The 25,159-nt window shown below is 35.7% G+C and overlaps 1 protein-coding gene across 3 annotated transcripts in view; it reads right to left on the bottom strand.

Moving 5' to 3' along the window:
- The window catches only part of ADGRB3 (adhesion G protein-coupled receptor B3), a 923,661-nt gene that overhangs the window by 387,362 nt on the left and 511,140 nt on the right, over positions 1 to 25,159 (bottom strand). For all 3 annotated transcript variants that reach the window (XM_069070720.1, XM_069070722.1, XM_069070721.1), the window contains 3 exons: positions 24,974 to 25,123; positions 23,209 to 23,284; positions 4,609 to 4,711 (listed from right to left, as the gene is read on the bottom strand). In XM_069070720.1, the coding sequence (XP_068926821.1) occupies positions 4,609 to 4,711; positions 23,209 to 23,284; positions 24,974 to 25,123 (329 nt within the window). The remainder of the gene's footprint in view (positions 1 to 4,608; positions 4,712 to 23,208; positions 23,285 to 24,973; positions 25,124 to 25,159) is intronic.

Here is a 25,159-nt window from a genome sequence, read left to right as displayed (position 1 = left end):
ATTTATAAAATGAGGGAACTAGATTAGAAGACCTCTAAGGTCCTTCCCAGTTCTAAATCTACAACTACATGATCTATGACCCTAAGTGTACATGGGTTCAGCATAGTGCTAGGCATTGTGAGGAACATGGAAGAATAAGACATGGTTTTTATGCTCATTTGATTAGTATTTTTAAAATTATTTGGGATGATTAGCTAACACACACAAGATAGTATGTATATAATTAGAGCTGAATTGTGTTGTATAGACTTTAGGTGATAGAACTCAGAGAAGATGTAGCTTGATCACTGTGGGATAAAGCAGACAGGTAAAGCTTTGTGGAATTTGAGTTGATCCTTAGGAGGAGAGGGCTTGTCAATTATCAAAGGGAGCATATTTTAGAAGAGGGGATTTGAATGAAGCTACCTTTCTATCCTCTGTTCTCTAGCCTAAATAATTCTGAATCCTTTAAATTTGCTTTATATGCCACTGTCTGTATAATAATTTTTCATTACTCTGCTGAATTTTCTCCAAGTTTTCCAAGGCACCAAACTGAAGTGTTCTTATGGGATGATGAGAAAACTGCCTCACTTTTTTTGTACATACACATATATGTTCATATACACATGTGTAAATATACAACTATATACAGTTATACAAATATGTTTGTGTATAATTGTATGTAAGACATAAATGAGGTAATTCTCGTTCATTCGTATTTGTGTGTTTATGTGTGTGTGATATGCAGCTAGGTGGCAGCATAGAGTGCCAGACCTGAAGTCAAGAAGACTTATTCCTGAGTTCAAATCCAGCCTCAGATACGTATTAGCTTTATGACCCTGCACAAGTATGTTTGCCTCATCTGCAAAATGAGATGGTGAAGGAAATGGCAAACCACTCTAGTATCTTTGCCAAGAAAACCCCAAATGGGGTCACAAAGAGTAGAACATGATGGAAAAATGACTGAACAATAAAAATTATGCATACATATGTACATCTATATTTGTATTGTATGTGTACACACATATGCATGTATGTAGGTGTACACACACAGAGACAAATACCCATAGAGAAAAATGAATCAATCAACAAATTGTTTGGCCTATTTAATAAGATATGTTGGAGTAGGGACAGGGCAACAATATGCCAAGCCATATGGTAAGTGCTTTACAAACATTTTCTCATTTGATCCTCACAACCACCCTGTGAGAACAAAGCTTAAATAGGTAACTAAAAAAAAATCTCATAATATTAAAAGGTAAACCTGTTAAAAACCTGTATATTTACCTCATTGAAAATATTAATGTTAACTTAAGACTTTTCTCTGTACTGGGCAGGATCTATCTATGCTGATTAACTGATAAGAAATCCTGATTTCTGCATATTGATCTCAATGTATATTATTATGCAGCTTTGTTTCTTTTCCTTTTTTTTAACCTTTATCTCTATTAGCATGAAGCCTAAGGATCTTATTTCTTCTGAATTTTACTTATATATTAATTTCCATATTCTATTGAAAAACTATTAAAAACTTTTGAAATCCTTGATTTTCTAATTTAAAATGAATTTGAGGTGCCTCTTACTAAAGGTTCTTAGTTGAGTTCAGGGCTATGCTTGGATATAGGGGAGGGATCGAGACTTAACTTTTTATATAATGTTGTAGTAAAGTTAAAAGGACATAGGTGCTGCTGCCTCCAAGGTTAAAACTGTAGTGGTTCAAAGTTAATAGCAACACTCTCAAAGATCTATGAGCTTACCAATGTAGGGACTCCCCTCATTGATGTAGATTACATCCCATTCATTCCTGCTCATCCCGTGAGACTTTTGCATGTATCCTCCCATTAATTTATTCCCAGGGGTGTACACCCAGCATGCCAAACATCTTTCTAAGGTTTTCCTATCATTGTAAATATGGATGCAGCATGTAAGGAATCTATCACTTATTTTTTGCTACCTTTTTGGATCATGAGTTTCATAGCATCTTTTGCCAGTTTCCCCTGAATAATTCTTTCTTGGTGATACAGTGTCACCACCATGTGCTTCTTTGTCAATTACCTTGCCCTTTATTTCTATAAAAAAAATTAGTATTTCACTAAGAATATCTTTATTAAGAATTCAAGAAAATTTTAGGCCTTCTTGGCAATATCTAAGAAAGGGGGAGAAATCTACCATTTTTTGACTAAAAGGTCAAAATTTTTTACTGAATTTGTGGGCCATGGATAAATTTTAGGCAGTCCATGAACTTGCATGGGAAAAAATTATATATTTACTCCATTATAATTGATTATATTTGAAATTTTATGTATTTTATCATAGGCATTTAAAAAAAAATTTCTGAGAAGGGTTCTATGGTCTTTTTTAGACTACCAGAGAGGTCCATGGCATAAAAAAGGGTAAGAATTCTTGTTTTAAATGATATAACAACATCAATAGTTTAAGAAGACCTTTTCTCCTTATCAAATGTTTAAATGTGCCCCTGAGAAATATTTTAACAATGTGTAAAAGGATTTAGCTTACCTTCTGTTCTGTCTGTCTCTGTCTCTTTCTGCCTCTTTCTTCACACTAGCCCACTTTCTGAATTTTTCCTATGCCACTTTGTGATTCCAAGCTATATATTGATTTGTGTTCCTAACAGCCTTAAAGCTAACCATATTGCCAATGTGGTTAACTAAATTTTAACTCACTATCTCAAGTAAAAATCTCAGTTCAAACACGTTTCTTAATTCCTTTAGTTCTTAATGGTTTTTCATCATTTTACATTGATTTTGAATATATATATATTTTACTTTTTCTTCTGTAAATACATTGAAACCACACCTTATTCCCCCTTTATAGAATAAAATTTCCTTGAGAACAGGGTCTGTCTGATTTTGGTAATTGTACCTCCCCACCCCCAGTGCTCAGCACAGTGCCTTATCCATTGTAGACATAGCATAAATATGATTAGTAGGTATTTTCTATTTTTATAGAATTGAAAGGATCACAAAAGTCCACAAATGCATCAAGGTAATTAAGTTTTTAAGATAAATTCTATGGAAAGGAGGTGCCCCATGGAGAGTAAGATTTGGAGAGAGACTTCATGTAATGGTAATGGGGATTTAAAGGTCTTCCCTGCCCCTTGTAATGGCAAGCAAACAAGTACTTAGTGCCTTGTTTCAGGTTGAGCTTTCCCCTTGATTATATCAAGACTTTGTTAAAAAACAGAACTTGTGAATCCCACAGTGGGAGGAAATTGCTGATGCAACAGGAAGGGGTGGGGCAGGGAGGAGCTAATGACCAGGATAAAAAGCTGAGCACAAGCTGAGAGAGAGCCAGAACTGCTGGAAGCAAACAGTGTGGAAGCTGGGGAACTACTGTGAGTGAGAGAGAGGCATTCTTGCTTGAGGGTGTCTGTTTTGTTTTGAAGGCCTGAAGGAGTGAAGGTTTAGAAAGGCTTGAGAATTTGGGTGTTCGTTTTATTGGTCATGTGTACCAACTTTGTGGTTACTGTAATGAATCTGACTTTCTGGTTTGGGGACTCATTTTCTGGTATTTGAATAAATGTTTTGGTTTTATCCTCCATGTGGAGAGCCTGTTATATTTTGTGATTCACAACTATACCAGCATATTCATAGCTGCCATGAGCTCTGTGAATATCACATTGGTTTTATACCTCAGGATATTGTCTTGCAAAGAAGGAAACATACACTGTGAAGGAAACTTTATCTACAGTGAGGAAAGAATCAGGATTGAGCTGAGGACCAAGCACCTAGGAGGAGAAAACTAGGTATCTGGTAGTTTATTTATTTATTTTTTAAATTTTCACATTAGTCGTGTTGTGAAGAAGAATTAGAACCAATGGAAGGAACCATGAGAAAAAAGAAATAAACAAACAAAAAACAACAAAACAAACAAAAAACAACAAAACAAAAGAGAGCAAATAGTACACTTCAATCTGCATTTAGACTCCATATTTCTTTTTCTGGATGTGAATAGTTTCTTATTTTTAACAACAACAACAATTTTGCTAACTATGTGCTAATATTGTTTCAACCTGTTAAAAGAGTATGTTTTGTCAGTGCCCCCCAAAATTCAGAACTGCAGGGCAAAAACTTGTGGTTGTGGTTGCTTATTATTCAGTTGTATTTGACTTTGGTGATCCATTTGGGATTTTCTTGGCAAAGATACTAGAGTGGTTTGCTATTTCCTTCTCTTGAGGAAACTGAGGCAAAGGGGGGTAAGTGACTTGCCCAAGGCCACAAAGCTAGTAAATGCCCGAGGCTGTGTTTCAACTGAGGTCTTTCTGACTCCAGGCCTGGAGCTCTAGCCACTGTGCCACTTAGCTTCCCTGGATATACAAATAGTTGCACTAGCCTAATTATGGAGCTGGTTATTAGGGTAACTTAAGCTACCAGCTTTTCCGGTATTTTTAAGATGATTGATAATGTAAAGGATATCTTCAAGTAATAAAGGGAAAAAAAAAGAAAACAGACCATTTTTACCTATTTGATAATGTGTTTTCTTAAAGAATTAGTTGCTTTGAAAATTAATAAATTACATATAATTGTTGAAAAAAGAAAACCATTAATCACACCCCTTCAAAATAAATACTGTGACACAACAAGATAATATCCAGTAGATAATACTTACATTAGCCAAATGTGCTAATTCTATCTCCAGAAAAGCATCTGTTGTTTTGGGTTCAGGCCTTATTGTCACCACGATAATCTTGGAATTAACAACAGTAAAATTTCTAGAAGAGAATAATAATTGTTACAAGGAGAAATGATCAATCAATAATACTAATTGCTACTATAATCACATTATACCTTGAATTATAAACAAATGCTATTTAGCTCTAGAAATTATGCAGAAGAAGCTTTTCTGCATGTTATAATAAGTTTTAGACTGGAAAGATTATAAACAACAGTGACAGAACTGCTATTACTTAAATTTGATTCACAGATAAGAGAGATGGTCTGTGAACTCAGACCTCCTGGCAATGTTTAAATGGGAATCGTTTATTTATCTCAAGGTGGATTAAAAATTTTTGTTCTCCAGGAGGCAAAGAAACCCCCTTCCTGCTTTTCTTTGGATGTTAGGCTATTTTAAAAGATGCTTTAGATTGATGGGTAAAGTGAGGGATGTCATGTATGCAAATAAGATTTAAACTTAAATATTGTATCTAAAGATGGAAATTCTTATTTCCATAATAGAGATCTATAAGTCTCTGGTTTATCTTTATGTTTTTGAGATGTACATTTATGCTTTAAAAATATCTTATTAAAATACAATATTCTCCAAAAATCAAGATCATGTTATTCACAAAAATGTCCTGAGAAAAAGAAATCATTTTATATACAATATATTTAATATATATAAACACTTTATGGATAATTTTACATGCTAATACAAGAAATCATTTTACACACAATATATTTAACTACATATAAACATACCTTATGAATAATTTAATATGCTAAAAACATTATTTTTCAACAATATAAACTTTCTCCCCATAAAGTCCTACTCTGATGCCTCAGTATCACATGAATGTGACCCTAAGTTATCTAAGGCTAAGACAATAGGTTGTCAACTCTCTCAGTTTCTTCCTAAACTAGAAAACCTTTAACTTCAACAATGGTTGATAACTGAGACACTCAACTTTTGGTTGCCCACACCCAGAAGTCTGGCCACTGGGTGATGATTGACTTTTTTTCATAGTGGTTTCTCAGGAAACTGCTAAAAAGTAGCATGCTTAGGATCAATGATGGTAGGGAGCGAACCCAGGCTAATGTTATTATAGGTTTGTTAATGTATTGCATTTTAAGGTATTATATCTAATGATATTTTACTATATTTGAATTTTTTAGCTACATTTAAAATTGTAATGCATTGAATTAATCATTTTAAATACCTACAAGAGAACCAGTGCTTTCTAGGCAATATACCTACACTAGCTTGAGATCTGCTAACAAACAATATTCTGCTAACCATATTCTTTGAGTCCAAAGGGTTTAAATGAGGTGCCCATGACAGCAGATAAATCACTTTTTGTCTTCTCTCTGCTCTACACTTTCCATAGGCAGCATGGTTTTCCATGAGTCATACATTATTCAGGCCAGGCTTTAGCATCTATCACAAAAGCAGTTCCTCAGTTTCAATACTGTTAAAACAATGTGGCACATCAGCTCCTTGGTGATTTCATTTTCCTTAAAGGTACAGACTTTGGGGAAAAAATTCATGAAGTGTTAGTGAGCCATGGAAAATTATTGTCTCTCTGTTAGGAATATAGCTTATTTATTGGCTCAATCACTCTGAACAAGTCTTTTAAAAAGGGTGCCTGATTTCTAACCCTTCTGTCAAGTATATTATCTGACCTTTTCAAGAAATAAACACTTAACATATTTACCAGGTTTCAAAATATTTACTTCTATTCCCCCAAATTAAAAAAAAAAAACTTTTTCTTTCTTTGGATGCAAAAGATAGGGAAAAAATCATACTTCCTTGGAATCTATTATTCCTACTTCTTCTATTAAGGCCTTCTAGTATTAGTATTAAGTACTTGTGTACTAAGTATTAAGTAACTTCTAGTACCTCTATAGACTTCTGACTCCCAATTCCTGATTGTAGTGTCAAATGATCTAGTTTTTCAGAGACTATGCTACTTGACTCTAGTTCCTACCAAACTGGGTCCCAAAACCAACCTAAGTAAGTATGAATAGATTTATTACAAAAAAGGTAAGCAATTGATTTTTCATCTATTTCAATCCATGGAACAGAGGAAAAATGCAAAATGTCTTTCAGTGACATGAATCCTCCTTCTATGGAAGGAGAACTAATGGATAACTAGATAGAGTAATTTATTAAGCATTTACTATGTGCCAGGCACTGTGCAATGTGCTGGTTCACAAATACAAACAAACAACAAAAAACAGTGCTCATCCTTGAGAAGCTTAAATTCTAATCCATGAGAACACATAAAAGGGACAGAACATTGGGAAGACATGAATTAAAATCTTACTCTGGACACTTATTAGTTGTGTGTCCCTGGAAATATTACTTAACCTCTTTCTTAAAGTTTCCCCATTTGTTTTCCTAGATCATGTGTTTAAGATGCATAAAAGATAATGTTTTAATATTGACCACGATGAATGAATACTACCATATGCATAAATGATATTGTTACAAGAAGCCAAGAAAGTATTACGAAGACTAGAATCTTGAGAAAGAAATTGAAGACTGCAGGAGCAGAAGTGATGTTTTGATCATTGATACATATTGAAGGCAAAATGTACAAAAGGGAAAAATTTATTTGGGAAGTAAATAGCAGGCTAAGAAGGTAGTTTCTGATAGAGGAATTTGGATTTCTGGACCACTCACAGCTTAAAGTACACCAGTGAATGATAGATTCCTGGCTAGGAATGGAATGCCCATAACAAAAGTTGAAAAGAATGTATTTACCTATTGATTTGCAAATCTAATTAAAAGAGTTTTCAACAAAAGAAGATTGGAGGAGAACATGGTTTTCTATAGGGTAACAATGTCAAATGATCCAGCAAAATCCTTACATTTCCTGATCACTACTAGATCTGATGCTGTTCTTATAGTTCTCTTTGAATAGTTGTGGGGAGAGCTTGTCTTCATACTATACCATCTTTTCTGATCTATCAAAATCAATCAATGCACATGAAACAGAGAAATGTTTGACAAATATGTTCATCAGTTTCATGTAGGATGTCCTGAGTCAATTAAAAAGTAGAAGAGGAATTCCCTATGGATAGTGAGATGCTCAAGATTCTCCTGTTTGTGGATATCACTACAGATTATATCAAACTACATTACAGTAGCTTCTTTATAAGATAAATGACAGTTTAAAATAGATCAGCTGAGCTGTTCATATGGTATAAACTAAATGGTTTAAGATGCCTATCTTATTGGCTAAAATGTTTGAAGGAGAAAGCAATGAATTTTGGAGGAACTGTGGGAGAAGTGGGACACTAATGCACTGTTGGTGGAATTGTGAACTGATTCAACCATTTTGGAGAGCAATCTGGAATTATGCCCAAATAGGTATTAAACTGCCTATACTCTTTGACCCAACAATACCACTGCTACGCCTATTCCCAAAGATAATAAGAGGAAAAGGAATAGAACCTATATGCTCTAAAATATTTATAACATCTCTAGCGAGCAATTAGAAATTGTGAAATGCCTATTAATTGGGGAATGGCTGAACAAGTTGTGGCAGTGATTATGATGGTATACTATTGTGCTATATAATAAATGATGTGCAATCATCTTTTTTATTATCCTATATTATGGAAATTTTTGTTTTACTTTATAAATTTAAAAGAAAAATTTAATTATAGAAAAAATAGGTAGACCTGAACAAAATAAAGAAGAGGAAAATGAGCAGAGCCAAGAGGATATTGTATACAGCAATAGCAATATTGTTTTAAAACATCGAGTAACTAAGTCATTTTGACTATTAAAAACACCCAAATTAACTACAAAGGACATATGAGGGAAGATGCTACCTACATTCAGAGAAGGAACTGATAAATAGAAGTATGTACAGAATGATTTACATATGTGTGTATATGTATATATACATATATATATATATGTGTGTGTGTGTATACACACATATTTTTGTTGAATAGTAGCCATCTCTAGGAGGGAGGGAAGAAAAAAAAGAAAAAAATGAAATTAACATGACAACTTTATTATATGTTTAAAAGAAATGACAAGTTGTACATAATAGATTGCAGTTTCATGCGCAACCATCTTTTTTATTATACTATGTTATAGAAATGCTTGCTTTATTCTATACATTAAAAATAAAATAAATCTTTTTATAAAGAATGTTTATATTACAGATTGTGTCACAAGGTTGAAGGAACAACCCATCAAGTAGCCATTAAGACATATGTCTTTGATAAGAACCATACAGAAATTGAGTTGGGCCTAGAATGGAATTGAAAAAGGATAGCAGATTGTAAATAATTTGGAAAACTGAGTGCTGCTTTCAATAACCCCACATTTCTCTATGATTTACAAAGTCATTTTTAAAAAAAAACACCAATATTCCACTAATGATGCTATACAGTTGTATAACACGAATACCATAATCTCCAAAGAATCAAAATTGCAGATGACCTAAAAATCAATGGAGAAATATGTGGTAGATATAATAGTCTCCAGAAAATATAGAACTGGAAAAAGCAGTAGAATATGCCATGTTGAAATAGTTCTGAATAGTAGATGGTAATTGAAATGCTGTACTGATACTCATAAAAACAAACAAATAAACAAACAAAAACCCATTAAATTACCTGCCAAAGGCTACCATTGAGTTAGAGAGATCCTCTATGGATGGTTTATGTGAGGACATGAATAAAAATTACACAGGACGAGAAGAGATAGATGAGTTGCAATCTACTCCAACGGAGGTAGTACCCACATATTTAGATAATAAGTCCATCAAAGTATCAATATATTATGTAATAGTAGAATATAAGATTACAAAAAAGAATCTTCAAATATTGATCTAAGCAGGACTGATATTCATTTCTCAAGCCTGTTCCTTTGAACAGAATTGGAAAGAAGGAGTTCATATTTGGAAAATTTATGCAATTCATGTAGCTAGGAGGAAAGATGGGTCCCTTTGGACAAAGAATTATGCTAGCAAAATAACAAAGGAATCTAGGAAAAGTAAAAATAGGAAACATTCTTGTCACCTGGAAAAATAATTTCAATTACGAGCTCATTTGAGGAGAAGGTATCTTTTTAGTATAGATACCTTTTGGTATGCAACATGGGAATTTTCAGATAACCATGGTATATTTAGGTCAACTTCTTGCAAATCCAATATAATAATACCTAACCCAACAAAAAAGAAAATTATTCTTTAGCATTCATTTATTTATTGTGTCATTGTTTATAGTCATCTTTTTCATTATTTCTTAGAAGCTAAGCTGTGATTTCATTGGAATAGGAACTCATGGTAAGGAAAATCTCCCTACCTTCCTACTAATGTCAATGTACATATATATGCTATATAACTTGTAATCTTGAAGAGTTGTGTAGAGGCTAAATAGGTTACATAGAGTCACATAGACTGTATATATCATACACTAGATCAGAGATGTCAAATATACAACCCAGGGATCACATGCAGCCCACAGTATTACTGAGCATGGTCAAAATTAAATTATAATGTAACTGTGAAATATTTTTAAAATAAATGAACATATAATAAAACATAGATAATATTACATTTTGAAATGAAGTCAATTTGTGACCTGCAAGGATCCCTATGTAAAAATTAGTGGCCCTTGTTTCTTTTTTTCATTTGACATCACTGGGCTAGACTTAAATACATTTTTTTCATGACTGATAGGCAGGCTCCCTAATTACACTATGGTGCCTCTTTTATTCGATATTACTTACGATTCCTATTCAACACTTGTATCCACTTCTGTTATTGATTGATATTTGATAATAATGGATAAATAACAAATATAACAATAAATGTACTTTGAGTTAGGATGACTAAAGAGAATGTACAATGATTTTCTTGAAATACTTAGGAATATCATGATTTCACACTAAGGAAGGAAAAAAAAAACAAATCAACATCACACACTGGAGCCTAATTAAGAAGTACCTATTGCATATCATATTCTTTAATTTATTCCATCACTGTATCCTAATTTTCATAAGTGAATGCCTGGCTCTTGATGGACCATGTCAGATTTTTGTGATTCACTAATATTTCCTGGCTGTGTGAAAGGTTTGCAATCATGGCCAGGACTTCAGATTTTATCTCCCAACCAAATGAATTCATGACTGAAGCAATTAAATTCATCTTTCCTGTTCTTGGTATGTATTCCGGTCAGTCTATTTAGTTTTTTTTTTTAATACTCAAGCTATATAGCCATGTTCTGAACATTCTTAAAAAAAAAGACATGACATTATTTGTGATTTTGTGATGCATCTAGGGAGGGGCTGCTGATACAAATTATATTCTAAAAAGAAAAAAATTAACTTGCCCTTATTACTAAAGCTGAATTTTGTTTTGCTTGGTCATGTCTGACTTTTTGTGACCCCACTTGGGGTTTTCTTGGCAAAGATAAAGGAGGTTTGCCATTTCCTTCTCCAGCTAATTTTACAGATGAGAAACTGAGGCACACATACTAAAGTGACTTGCCCAGAGTTACACAGCTTGTAAGTGTTTAAAGCCACTTTTGAACTGCAGACCTGGCACACAACTGACTGTACCACCTAGGTGCCAAAGCCAAAGTTAGTTGCATACTTAATGAAGAGATTTGGTTTAGACCACTACAAGGCAAGAGGACAAACATCATCAGCTGAGTGACATCCCATACCTTGGCCAAAGAGGGTAAGTCCATGAAATGCATGGTGAAAATCCTTTCATTGGTAAAGGAGTATTCAAAATCAGAGGGTTTATAATTATTTTTAGAATTCAACTGAGTCTTTCAAATACTGAGGTTTTCCTTGACTTGACCTTAAGCAATTTTCTACATTTAAAGAAATTAAATTTAAAAAAACATATCTAGTCTAGTTAAGAGATAACATTAAAAATCACTAAGTTCAATGGATTTCTTATAAAAACTAAAGTCAATTGTAAACTATAAATTAAAACCAGAAAAGTTTGATTTCTTTAGCAGATAACAAGAAGATTGCTACTCTCCATATGCAGTGGTGAGGATTCCAAATTTGAACCAAGAGAACCTGGGTTCAAATTTTAACTCTGCTGCTTACTACTTGTATGACATTGGACATCTATCTTTATAAAAGATAGATTTTATAATGAGGACATTTTATAATGAGGGGATTAAATTAGCTGACCTCTGAGGTCACTTCTAGCTCCATCTATGGGTCTCTGATTATAAAAATAGATATTATTTATATAACATATATGAACATATGATATTTAAGCACACATATATTCATATATAATTAAATTAAATTTCTATAAATTAACTTCCTAATATTCCAGCCCTGGTCCTCATATTTTTTTTAAAGCAATCAGGGTTAAGTAACTTGCTCAAGGTTACACAACCAGTTATTTCTGGGTGTGGTGCTAAGTGTCTGAGCCAGGATTCGATCCCCCAGTCATCCTGACACTGTGGTTGGTGCTCTTACTCGCTCAGCTATCTGGCTGCCCCTAAGCAATCGGGGTTTAGTAACTTGTTCAAGGTTACATGGCCAGGTGTTTCTGGGTGGGTGCTAAGTGTCTGAGCCTGGATTCGATCCCCAGGTTATTCTGACACTGGGGCCGGTGCTCTTACTCTCTGTGCTACCTGGCCACCCCCTGGTCCTCATATTTCTAAATGAGATATGCTTAATGACATATAGAGGAAAGGCAGCTTTGGTAGCTTTCCTCAGAGTCAGGCAAGCTGAGTTAAGGTTCCATTCTTCACATACTTACTATGTCTCTCTGGGCAAGTCTCTTAACTTCTCAGGTAATTTACCTAAGGCAACTTTCTAAGAAGATAAATTGCAGAAAAGCTACTGATTGGCCTTGGAAAAGGGAATTTTCTCACTGTGCTTCCTCTTCTCCCCCCCCCAATTATTGGTATATTTCAATATTTCTAATTATGCATAATTTATTCTATTCATTTGATGTAAAGTGTTTATTTATAATTAGCATTTGAAAAAGAAGGAAAATGATGAAATCTATGGCATAATTACATTTCAGTAAATCCCCCAAATCAAGAAGTGAATCCTAGGGATGGGAGCCTAAATATTATAATTGTGCTCCCTGAGTTCACTTTGAAGACTTTGATCATTTTAGGTTGACTGTCTACAAGGTGCATTGTTTTAGATGGAATGTGATCATTGGTCTTTTTTTTCACCTTTATTATTTCCAATATCACTCTGTTCAATTGCATTTTCCATTTACTCCTAATTTCTGTAATATGAGGAACTGAAATGAGTTCCATTTCCTAAATATAGAGAAATTTCAGCATCATTTATCTTTATTAGGTCAGAGCACTTGACAGCAAATTCCTGTGGTTTTGCAATATTTAAATTTGTTCCATTTTTAGAGGTTAAATTTTGGACCACTTAAGATTTATTAGAAGGTTGCAGTTTTTCATTTTACTGTATTATTCCTGTCATTATCATAGTCTGGTGGAATTCATATTTTTTTATTTGTTCTTTAAAAAATCCATAGACATTTAGAATTTAATTCCTATATTGGAAATGGCATATAGGGTTATCCCATATAAGCATTTTATAGAAAAAATAAAAGACAGAGCTCCCTGAATAATATCATTCTTACAGAAATATTCTCTTCATATATCAGTAGGAAGAATTTAGAAACCTCACAAATGAACCTCAGAAATGGTGAGCTGCATAGATCCATGAATACTTTCTTTGGGTCTAGTGTGCAAGGGGTATATTGGAGAGAGGGACTGCTTATGGGAAGAATCCTACTGCCCAAATCTAATGTCCTTTTTCTCACTTCTCAACCTTGTTGATCTCCCTACAACTTTTGACATTGCTGATCACTCTCTTTTCTTTAATAGTTTTTTTCCTAGATTTTCATGACAGTTTTCTCTTCTTGTTCTTCTACCTGTTAGCTTGGATGTACTGCAGACATCTTAAACATAATGTCCAAAATTGAACTCATTATCTTCCCCCCAACCCCTATTTCCAATGTTCCCTATTACTGTAGAGGGTACCAATATCCTCCCTGTCCCCAGGTTGGTAATCTTGACTCTTTACTATCTCTCACCCCCCATGCAAGGGATAAAGGCCTATTGATTTTACCTTATTGATAACTCTTGAACCCTTCTCTACTCTACCCTGATACAGGCACTTATCACCTCACACAACTAGGATCTGCCTGCCACAATTCTCTCCCCACTCTGGTACATCTTCCACTCAGTTAACAAAGCCCAGGTCTGACCATGACACCCTTTACCCTTAATGAACTCTAGTGTTTCCCTTTTACCTCCAAGGTCAAACATAGAATCATCTTTTTGAAGTTTAAGTCCCTTCATAAACTGCACCTCTCCCTGACACTCTTCCAGTCTCTTTATACCTTACGCCTCACCATTACTCTGCAATCTAGTCACCCTGAACTCTTTGCTGATCCTCCCCCAGCTGCAAGCATTTTAACTGGCTATGTCTCACTTAACAGAATGTTATGGCTCACCTCTTCCCGGTTTCCTTTCCCTCTTAAGTATAGTTCCTTCTTTCTAGTGATTATATCCAATCCAAGTTGTATATAGCTTTTTGTACATAGTTAATGTGTATGTCTCCCCCATTAGATTATGAGTACCTCCAGAGCAAGGACAGTTTTTGTTTGTTTTACAATACAGTCCCTGACATATTGTAGACACTTATTAAATGTTAATTGACTTATTAATTGACCAGTGAGATAATTATTACTTAATTTCTCCATCACTGATGAAGCAGCAACTTCTCTATGCCTAGTAGATGATAAGTTCCTTGAGAGTAAGGTCCTTTTTTGCCACTCTATGAATCTCTAGAGCTTAACACAGTGCCTGACACTTTGTATGTACTTAATAAATGCCTGTTGACTAGATTTAAAGTCTAACTTGAAAATTTCCCTCCACTGTTAATAAAGTCACAGACTAAAAGTATGGCTATGAAAGAGTAATTCTGGAAAAGTTAACATAAAATTTAAAATTGCAGAATGAAAAGAGTGGCAAATTAGTTGTTAAAAGGTCTGGGATTGAATTCTAGCTATTCTACTCACTATTTATGTGACCATGGACAAGTCACTTAAATTTCCTGGCTCTTGATTAATTTTTATTTGGGGGGGGGGGGGTGAAAAGGGGGCAGGACAGGGTTTTTGTTAGATTAAGAAAGGGTTTTTGTTAGATTAGTTTTATGGTCCAGCCCAACTGCAAGTCTATGATACAATCATCCTTCTTCCCTTGAATAGTATATGGTATATCAGGAAGAGTTGAATCCATTTAAATTTAAAAAGCAAGAAAATCAAATGGTGAAAAAGATTATACCTCACATTATGTAACTATATATGTAAGGGCAAATATTGAAAACAAAAAAACTTGTAATGTAAGCACAAAAATAGTTGTTTCTCTTCTTGTGTGAAGTAAACTTTTAAAATTATCTCTACATATAACATTTCATGTTTTCCCTCAGAACACCCTAGAGGGAAATTATACTTAGTATTGTTTTGAAAACTTGTGTACAGAAAATCAATTTTCTGTAAACCTAACAGTAATATGCATGTGCATCAACCCTTGGGACCACACAACTATGGAAACATCATTCAGTCTATATTAAACTAGGCCCTAGAAATTTCAATAACTGATTAGGAAAACAAAGGCATATGTTAAAAGAATAATGCATGCAATAAGGGTGTGTTTTTAATGAGTTTATGAGACACATTTAGTATACTTTTACCTTTCATGCAGAGATTATTTTTTTCTTATTTGAAGCTAGCTAACCTAATGCAGCATGCCTTTCTTTGAAAATTCAAACTCTAATTTTCTCTTGAAAAAATGAAATAGGTATTATTTCATGAAAATAGCTGTTCTAGAACATTGGCCCTCTAAAAGTTATTTTTTAAAAGAAATAGAATGAAAATTAACATTTTCAAAAAGGGAAGGTTGACATAGTAGATAGAGAGTTGGCCTTGGAGCTCAGGTTCAAGACCAACCTCTGACATAGACTGAATATTTGACCCTGTGTGAGTAAATGAATTCCATGGTGATGGAGAATACTGATATGCTTATATAGTTAACATATATTCCTCTTTATACAATAAAAAGGATTCTGGCATATAAATATTCAAATTCTTGAACTTTTTTTTCAAAGAGGTTTGCCTTGGACTCTGATGACTTAGATTCATGTAGTTCTCTGATCCTATTTTCCCATATGTGTAAATTAGAGAAGCTGAAACCCATCAAACTACCTGTCTCAAAGAGTTCTAGCAAGAAAAGTGTTCTCTAAACCTTTAAGTTCTAGACACGTGTTATCTGTTTAGAAAGTCACTTTTCAAAATAACATCACCACCAACACCACCATCACAAGAAAATATACATATAACAATAAAAATAATAATTAGTATATATTATTGAAGAGAAACAGTGTGGCATAGTGGATAGAAACTGGTCTTAAGAATCAGGAAGACCTGAATTCTTCGGCATCTGTAAGGGTTATGGGATTTAAAGATCTCCCATGCGCCATGGACGTGCTGACATAGCAGAGCAAGAGAAAGTGAAAAGCCGAGCTAACGGTCCTGCGGATGGCTTTCACTTTCTGGTTTTGGGACTCAGTCTTTTGGTATCTTAATAAATTTTCTAGTTTATTTCCCCAAATGGCAAACCTGATGTATTTTGTGATGGATAATTATATCAGCATATTTGTAACCTCTATAGGCATTGTGAATATGGCATTGCTGATACATTTGGCGACGAGGATGGGATCACAAAATGTCAGGCCTCTATTTGGAAGCAGTGGGGCTTTAGAGGGAGAAATGGCTATTCCAGGATGGGAGGATTTGCCTTATTCCTCTCTAGCCAGAGAATGGGCTAAAAGCACAGGGCCCTGTGAAAACTGGGAACCAAGGCTAAAAGAGGGAGAACCTGGAGATTTGGAAAGATGTTTGAAAGCAATACCCATAGAACCAGGCAAAGAACTGACAGGAGTGTGCAGGAGAGGCTGGGTGCTGCTAACAAGTTATCGCCTTATGTGTAAAAGTAGGGATAAGCTGCTGAAGGAAAGAGCTAGGATGGCTAGGGAGTCAGCTGGTTTGCCTGAGGATTCTTCTGTGTCACAGTACTCAGAAGAGCAAACTGGAGGGACTCATGTGGTCCAGGAGCAAGCTACTGTTCATGTAGCTAAAAGGAAGCAAAAAAACTAGCAGAAGGAATGTGCATGCAGCTTTTGTACAGGCTGGGCAGAGTTGCCCTGACAGCTTCCAGGAGAATGTGTGTGAGGAGAATGGAACAAGGTTAGATGAGGAGTCTCCTAATGTAGAAGCTCTCCCCATACGAAGAAGAAGGCAGGAGAACCACCGAGGCAAAACAGAGTCCAGGGAGATAATTGAGGATTTCACTCAACAGGAGATCACTGATATATTGAGTAGATTTACCCAAAGAATGGGGGAGTCTTTAGTGTCTTGGATAGTAAGAATCACTGATGAAGGCACAGGAGGAATAACACTGGACAATGAGGACTGTTTAAAATTCATAAGTATCAGTCAGAATTCCTTTTGTACACCAGGCTTTTAGGGATCACCATATGCAAGGAGGAAATAACAAAACGAATCTTCTAGCTTTAGCTGCAGAAGGTTGCAAAAAGCAATATCCAACTGAATCTATGTGGCCTAGGGGAGACAGACCCTGGTACTCACTTAGAGACTGTATGAGAAAGTTAAAGGAGGAGGTAATGAAAACTGCTATCCTGATTGGAGATGCAAATGCATATTATGATACCCCCCTAGGAGTTCCTCATAGAAATATCATAGTGAAGACAGCTCCTCCTGCACCTAATTCTGACTCTGTTAATTGGAGAAATAGGGCACCCTCTTTCAGAGGTGCTGGATAAGATTTCACAATTAAGCGATTTAGGGGAATGGGAAAAAGACAAATTGCCTCGAGAGAGAAGAGTAAACAGCCAGAGGATTCAGAGACAAAATAGACCCACAAGAAGGGAACTGTTTACTGCTCTATTAAGAGCTGGGGTGGACTTTAGAAGAATAGATGGTATTCCAACTGAAGAGCTGCATAAGCTGTACCAAGAAAAGGTACTTAGCATTAGAATGAACAGGGAAGCAGGAACCACCCCCGCAGGTATTTCTAAATCTGAATCTTTGTATCCAAGTTTGCCCCACCTTCAGGGGGAATAGGAGATAGGCCAAGCCCCAGCCCAGATAAAAGAAATATGCAGAAGAGATTGCAGACCCCATATTGGTTTAACAATATATTGGAAGAATGGATCAACTACTGTGACTAGGGCACTGATTGATACTGGGGCTGAGGCCACACTTATCTATGGAAACCCTGATAAGTTTAAACATGGAACTCCTATTACGATCACAGGTCTGAGGAGGCGCTGAAATATCAGCCAGACAGGTTAAAATAACAATGAAAATTGGGCAGTTACCTAAGAAGGAATATACTGTGGTTGTTGTACCCATTCCTGAATACATCATTGGAATAGATGTATTGAGAGGCATGACTCTGAATTTACCTGAAGGAAGATACCAATTTGCTGTGAGGAAGATAGGAATTAATACAGTTTTAGTAGGAAAACTAAAAATGGACCCAATCACTTTACCTGAACCTTCTGAAGCAATTACTTTAAAACAGTATCGTGTGCCAGGTGGGAAAGGTGAAATTACCACTACTATAAAGGAATATGTTGAAGCAGGAGTGTTAGTCCCTACAACCACAAGATGGAATAATCCTGTCTGGCCAGCAAGAAAATCAGATGGGACATGGAGAATGACTGTGGATTATAGACAGTTGAATAAGGTGACTCCTTCTTTGTATGCTGCTGTTCCAGATACCATCACCTTAATAGAAAGGATCCAGAAATATGATGGGACTTGGTATGCAGTTATTGACTTGGCAAATGCCTTCTTCACCATCCCAATAGACTCTAAACAATGGGACCACTTCGCTTTCACTTGGCAGGGTAGACAATATACTTTCACTCGCTTGCCACAAGGGTACATACATAGCCCCACTATTTGTCACAGGATTGTGGCTGAACAGTTGGATGAATTAAAAAGGCTGCAGAGATTATAGCATATGGGAAGGATAACACTGTAACTATTGTTTATTCTGGAGAAGATGATTACAAAATTGTACCCTTAAATCATTTATTCTACCGTGAGTGAGGCTACAATAGTCTGGTTATTGTCTCTTTGCTTCTTGATTTTTTGTTTGTTCACCTTGTTTGTTAGATTTGTTTCCACAGGCTTGGTACCATCCATCTGTAGATGCCTGATAGCTTAAGCTGGATGTCACCCCCTGTCTGCAACTGTGATGTGTCACCCTTGGACCTGGCATCAAGCATATTAAGAACTGACCTCTCAAATGGGACCCCTAAGGACAGGGAAAGCTCTACATCCGATTTCAGCAGCAAGTAGCCATAGAAGAAGAGATCTTCACCCCTTACCACAAGATTTTGGGGCCCCATTTGTTCGGGGTGGGGGGAATGATGGGGAGCTTGTGCTCAAGCCCCACCCTAAAATATGTTTTTTTGTGTTTATTGTGTGCTATTCTTGTTATATTGTTGTGAAATTTTGTTGACACCAGTTATTTCTACTGTATTTTTGCCAAGTAAGGGACATGAAAGATCTTGGGGCCGAATGTAAGGGTTATGGGATTTAAAGATCTCCCATGCCCCATGGACGTGCTGACATAGCAGAGCAAGAGAAAGTGAAAAGCTGAGCTAACGGTCCTGCGGTTGGCGGTTGGTGGCGGTTGCCTTTTTTTTTTTTTTTGAGTTAGGACTCCTGCTGAGGACTGCCAGGGGCCGGAGCTGCTGGGAGCGCTCTTCCAGGACGCTGGGTGGTTGCTGTGAGTGGGGAGAGGAGGACCTTTGCCTGAGGTAGCCTGTTCTGTTTTAAAGGCTTGAGAATGTGGGTGCTTTCTACTTTATCTACCTGTGCCAATGTCATAACTACTCTGATGGCTTTCACTTTCTGGTTTTGGGACTCAGTCTTTTGGTATCTTAATAAATTTTCTAGTTTATTTCCCCAAATGGCAAACCTGATGTATTTTGTGATGGATAATTATATCAGCATATTTATAATCTCTATAGGCATTGTGAATATGGCATTGCTGATACAGCATCTGACACATGTGTTACCAAAGGTCAGTTTATTCACCCTTCAGTGCTTCAGGAAACCTGATAAGACAATTAGTTGGAGCAAAGGTACTAACTGCATTGGTAGAAGAGTTTTACTCATCAATGAGTTCGCTCCAACAGTGAAACAATAAGTCCTATATAAAATTATTATTTATACCCTATCACGGTTCAAATGCCCCTTGCAGCATTAGGTCTTTTGAAATCCCATAGTTGATAAAAGTTCCTCCCAAAAGATTACATTTCCTACATTTTCTCTCCACTGATGCAATGTCAGTTCTATGAAGGCACAGACTGTTTCATTCTTGTTTTTGTATTAACAGAACCTAGCTCAGTGTCTGTCACATTGTGTGTATTTAATTCATTGTTTCTGATTGATTTATATAATAAAATAATATATAATGTTTTACCACATTTAAGTTTAAATAATGAATGTAAGAAATCCAGAGAATTTTTATGCCAAATATTCCATTTATTTTAATGGGATCCTTTAGAGGCAAATAGGGCTGTATATGTTTATGCCTGTTTTACAGATGGAAAAGCAAAGATATTGAATTAATCCAACTGGACCTTAGAAAACCACTCTCATGGGGATTACACATGAGCTCTGCACCATGAGAGCACAAGGCAGATGGAATCAATAGATCTGACTCAGGGAAAGAGAGCCAGTGGCATAACAGCTATCTTAATTCCAGAGAATGACCTGAAGGTTTGTTTATTATCTCAATTCTTCCAGTCTTTTGAAAATTAGAGTCAAGTTTCCAGAAGTAAAATGGAAGCTTGGACTGGAAGGAGATCTCATAACTTAGAGAAAGTTGTCAAGATACTGGGCCAGTCTACATACCAATATATGACTTTGGGGGAGGAAATTTCACCAAGAGAAGCAGAGCCAGGCTTTTATTATATGACTAGAGATCAGCTTTAGGCAGATCAACCAGGACAGAGAGGACACGTGGACAAATGGAAAAAAAAAAGAAATTCTAGGGATCAAAGCACCCAGATTTCCAGGATTGTTTTTGAACGGGTGACTTTCAAGGTGGGGGGGCATGGCCAATTGAGAAGTAATGTGGTATAATGGAAAAAATAATGCTTGACTTGGGATTTAGAAAGCCCTGGGTTCAAATCTTCCAACCACTTTTGACACTTACTAATAGTGTGACTTTGGGAAAAGTATTTAACCTTTCTAAATCTCAGGTTTCTCATCCGTAGAATGGGGATAAAAATAATTTCATTAGGTTGTTCTGAGGATTAAATGAAATCACTATGAAAACATTCAAGTGCTTTATAAATACCAGGTACTATTAACCAGAGGCAGTATAGTCTATGAGTAAGAGGGCTAGCTTCAGAATATGAACAATCTGGATTTAACTTTTTTCCGACACATACTGAAGTTATATGACCCTGGGAAAGTCATTGAACTTCATAGAGTGCCACACAGCCAAAACTATAAACTCAGAGAAAAGTGCTGACCTGGATTGGTGGAGTCATTTTCTTCACTGGAAGCTCCCTGTGGTGCAGTAGATAAGAGTACCTAGAGTAGAGTCAGGTGTACAACCTTGGGCAAGTCACTTAACCTCTTTCTGCCTCAGTTTCATCAACCTCAAAATAGGTTGTGAGCACATTTTTTCCTTCCTTCCTTCCTTCCTTCCTTCCTTCCTTCCTTCCTTCCTTCCTTCCTTCCTTCCTTCCTTCCTTCCTTCCTTCCTTCCTCCCTTCCATCCTTCCTTCTTTCTTTCCTTCCTTCCTTCCTCTCTTCCTCCATCCCTCCCTTTCTTCCTTAATGAAATCATAGATCTAAACAAAAAAAGAAAAAAAAAATACTGGACTAGAAGGCCTAATTTCCTGTGGGCCTGAGGTCTGAGAAAAAAGAACAAGACTTTTAACCACAGTTCCAGGGAATGATTATGATTCTTTACCAAGTCTATTTCCACAGAGTTTCCTTGAAGGCCTGAAGCCTAAGAGAAAGTACTGGTGGTTTAACACGCTTTATACTTAAAGCAATTGTGGAAATCAGAGGCAAGCATTTTCATTAACGCACAAACACCATTGCCTCTCCCCCAAAAAACAGAGCAAAATGAAATCTACCCTTAGCTGACTGAGAAATCTCTAATCCCATGCAAGAAAGGCATTAATGAAAATGTTGTACTGTGTCCTCTCTGTACATTTTCTCTGCCTGACTAATGTCTCTTTGGTGGTGGAAGAGCCTGTTCCACATTAGAAAATCTGGGTGACTCACTGACTACACTAATAATGTGTCTCCTGCAGAAAGATTTTCCCCAAAGAATCACGACTGTTTGCTGCAGCTGCAGAGTTAGAAAGGCCTGAAAGCTTTTGCAGGAGTCTGCTTTATGCTGGGCTGAGCTCTGTTTTTATTTATTATACTGTTTTCTATCTCCCCCTAAGAATATGTACATCATCTACATATTCTCTAGAAAAAAAAACAAGCTTAGAACTTTACTCATAAAGGAGTAAGCAGGGTGGTTTGTAATTTTAATACAATATACTTGGTAATTAGCAATCATCATTAACATCAGTCCTCCCTCCTGAGAGGAGTAGCTGATAGAAGTGGTATGAGCAGGTATACTAACAGATATTTACAATGAATTATGGGAAGCTGTTATGAGGGAAAAAAATACTTTAATGACATAAGGTAAAATTAGTGATTCCTTTTTGCAATTACATTATTTCTGGAGGTGTGTGAGGAAAAAAAAGTACAAATCAAAAGAGTATGTCCAAAAATAGTCTCTTAGATCATAAACATTATTTCTTAATGTAGATTCAATTGAAAATGTATTTAGAGGTAAATTGAGATCTTGTGCAAATGAAAGGAGCCATGGAGTACTTTAATTGGTAGCATTAATTACAAATAGTAAGAGGAGTTAGTTTAATTTTTTTCTACTGCTTATTATATTAAATAGCCTTAAGGAATCTTTTTTTTTTTAGTTTGAGTCAAGATAGAATTAGTTAAATAAGAATTACAGAGCTATAATCAGATAATTCAATTTAATGAATGTATTACTATCATGTTGGGATGGGGCCAAGGTTTTTATTTCACTGGGGGTAGAGAACTCTGGATGAGGAAATTCCTACCAAATCAGATTTTCATTTCTGATGTTAGAGAGTTGCCTGGGAATATGAGAGCCCAGGTCACAGAGCCAGTATGTGTCAAAGGGAAAACTGAACCCTGGTCTTTCCCACCCTGAAGCCAGTTGTCTAACCACTATTTCATGTTGCTTAAATAGCATATTATACATTTTAAATTAACTTTGAAATGAAGTTCTTTAAGATATCATCTGGAAAATAACAAGAAAAAACTGTTTACCCAAACTATATCACTGGGTGGCCTTTTTTCATAATATGCCCTATAATAAGTAGCATCTTTTTAATTTTTCTTACCTCAAAGTAGGCAAAATAAGATCTAAATTTTTATATAGAACTGCTCCAAGGACAAACACAGAAGATTCATCTAATTCTAAAAGAAAAAAAATAAGCATATTAATACAAAAGCAAGAAAAAGGGTACATTTTGAAATACTTCAATTAGACTTTTCACAGATGCCCCACACTGCCAGCACTCATAGGCAATATGAAAGCTGAACACAAAGATATCATTTTCTCATTATCTCCCATTAAAACATAAGCTAACTGAGGTCAGGGATTTTTTTTTGCCTTTCTTTGTATTCTTAGTTGTCAGCATAGTGCCTAGCACGTAGTGGGCACAAAATAAATGTTTCTTGACTGAATGGTTGGCTGACTTTAGGGACCATTATTTAGTTTCTCTGCCATATGGGTCAAAGTAGGGACAGTGGACAAATGCCAGAGTTTACATTTTTTTTCTTCTACTGTTCATCCCTGACATAAGACACCTGCTTTAATGGCAGAAAGAGACAGGTAAGGGGTAAAATAATGCCAGTGCCTCTTAAGGTCTTGGAGGGGCCATAGAGAGTATCCTCAAAAGCATGAATGGGTGAATTAAGCCAATGATGGTAAAATCATAGAGTAAAGATTTGAAGATGAAAACAATTTAAGAGATTGTCCAGCCCAATTCTCATTTGATAGAATGAAATTTTTGAAAATATGTATTAATTCTGGAAAATCATAGCATGACAGATTGAGAATTGGGAGGAACCTTAATATTTGAGCACTTTCTTTTTCCAGCTAAGGAATCGGAGGCCCATACAAGTTAAATGACTTGCCTAATGTCACAAAGGAAACAAGCAGAAGAATCAGGTTTTGAACCCTGCTCCTCTGAGTCCAAATTGAGCACACTTTTAATCTGTATCATGTAAAATACATTCTTTTGAAAATAGTTTATCATATATACTAATCTTTTATTATTTCTTTACATTTTTATGGAATCAAGGAATTTTTTCCAGGCATTTTGAGCCATATAGAATAAACAAACATTTTCTCATCTTAGTAGCATATTTGAGGAAACTTTTTTTTAAGTATAACAAAAGGTCGTTTCTTCCATTTATGCATACGACTTTACTCTTCAGTGATACTGGCTTTTTGCTGATCTTTGCTCATGATACGCCATCTCCCATCTGTGAGTGTTTTCATTGGCTGTCCTATGCCTGGAACTCTCTTATCTCCTCATCTCCTCTCCTTAGCTTTCCTGGCTTTCCTCAAATCTCAGCTAAAGTCTTAACTTCTTTTTTTTCTTTTTGGAGGGGGGAAGGCAGGGCAATTGGGATTTGCCCAAGGTCATACAGTTAGCAAGTGTTAAGTGTCTGAGGCTGCATATGAACTCAGGTCCTCCTAACTCCAGTGCTCTATTCACTGCACCAGCTTGCTGACCCTAATGCCTTAACTTCTGCAAGAACTTTTTTCTAGTCCTCCTTAATTTTAGTGCTTTCCCTCTGAGGCTACCCCCAATTTAGCCTGTATATATTTTATTTGTACATAGTTGTTTTTATGTTATCTCTCCCAATGGATTATGAACTCCTTGAGATTAGGGACTTTTTGTTTTTAATTATCCCAAGTGTTTAGCACAATGCTTTGAACAAAGCAAGTGATTAATAAATGCTACTTAATTGACTGATTACTCATTTGACATGGAATTTAATTTTATTATCAGAAAATACTTTAGTTCCAATGATACAGTTACATATTGAAAAAAAGTCTAATATTGGTCATATGGTCATTTAATATATCCTTACCTCTTGATGACATTGGTGTGAAGATATTTTTAGGAATAACTACCCTGTCTTCTGAGTTTCTTGCCCAGTCGACCATTCCTTTCCTTCCTTTCATTGGGAAATTGATGTCTGTTAAAACAGAAGCTGCAGGAAGCTTCTGAATACTAGCCACTATGAAGAAAAATCCCAGAATCAATAGAGTCCTTT

The sequence above is a fragment of the Petaurus breviceps genome, unplaced genomic scaffold (genome assembly GCF_028583685.1).
Source record: "Petaurus breviceps papuanus isolate PSGF00001 unplaced genomic scaffold, PetGlider_PUasm1.0 90822, whole genome shotgun sequence".
Classification (NCBI taxonomy): domain Eukaryota; kingdom Metazoa; phylum Chordata; class Mammalia; order Diprotodontia; family Petauridae; genus Petaurus; species Petaurus breviceps.
The sequence above is the reverse complement of the archived record's forward strand: the minus strand, read 5'-3'. Positions and strand labels throughout refer to the sequence as shown.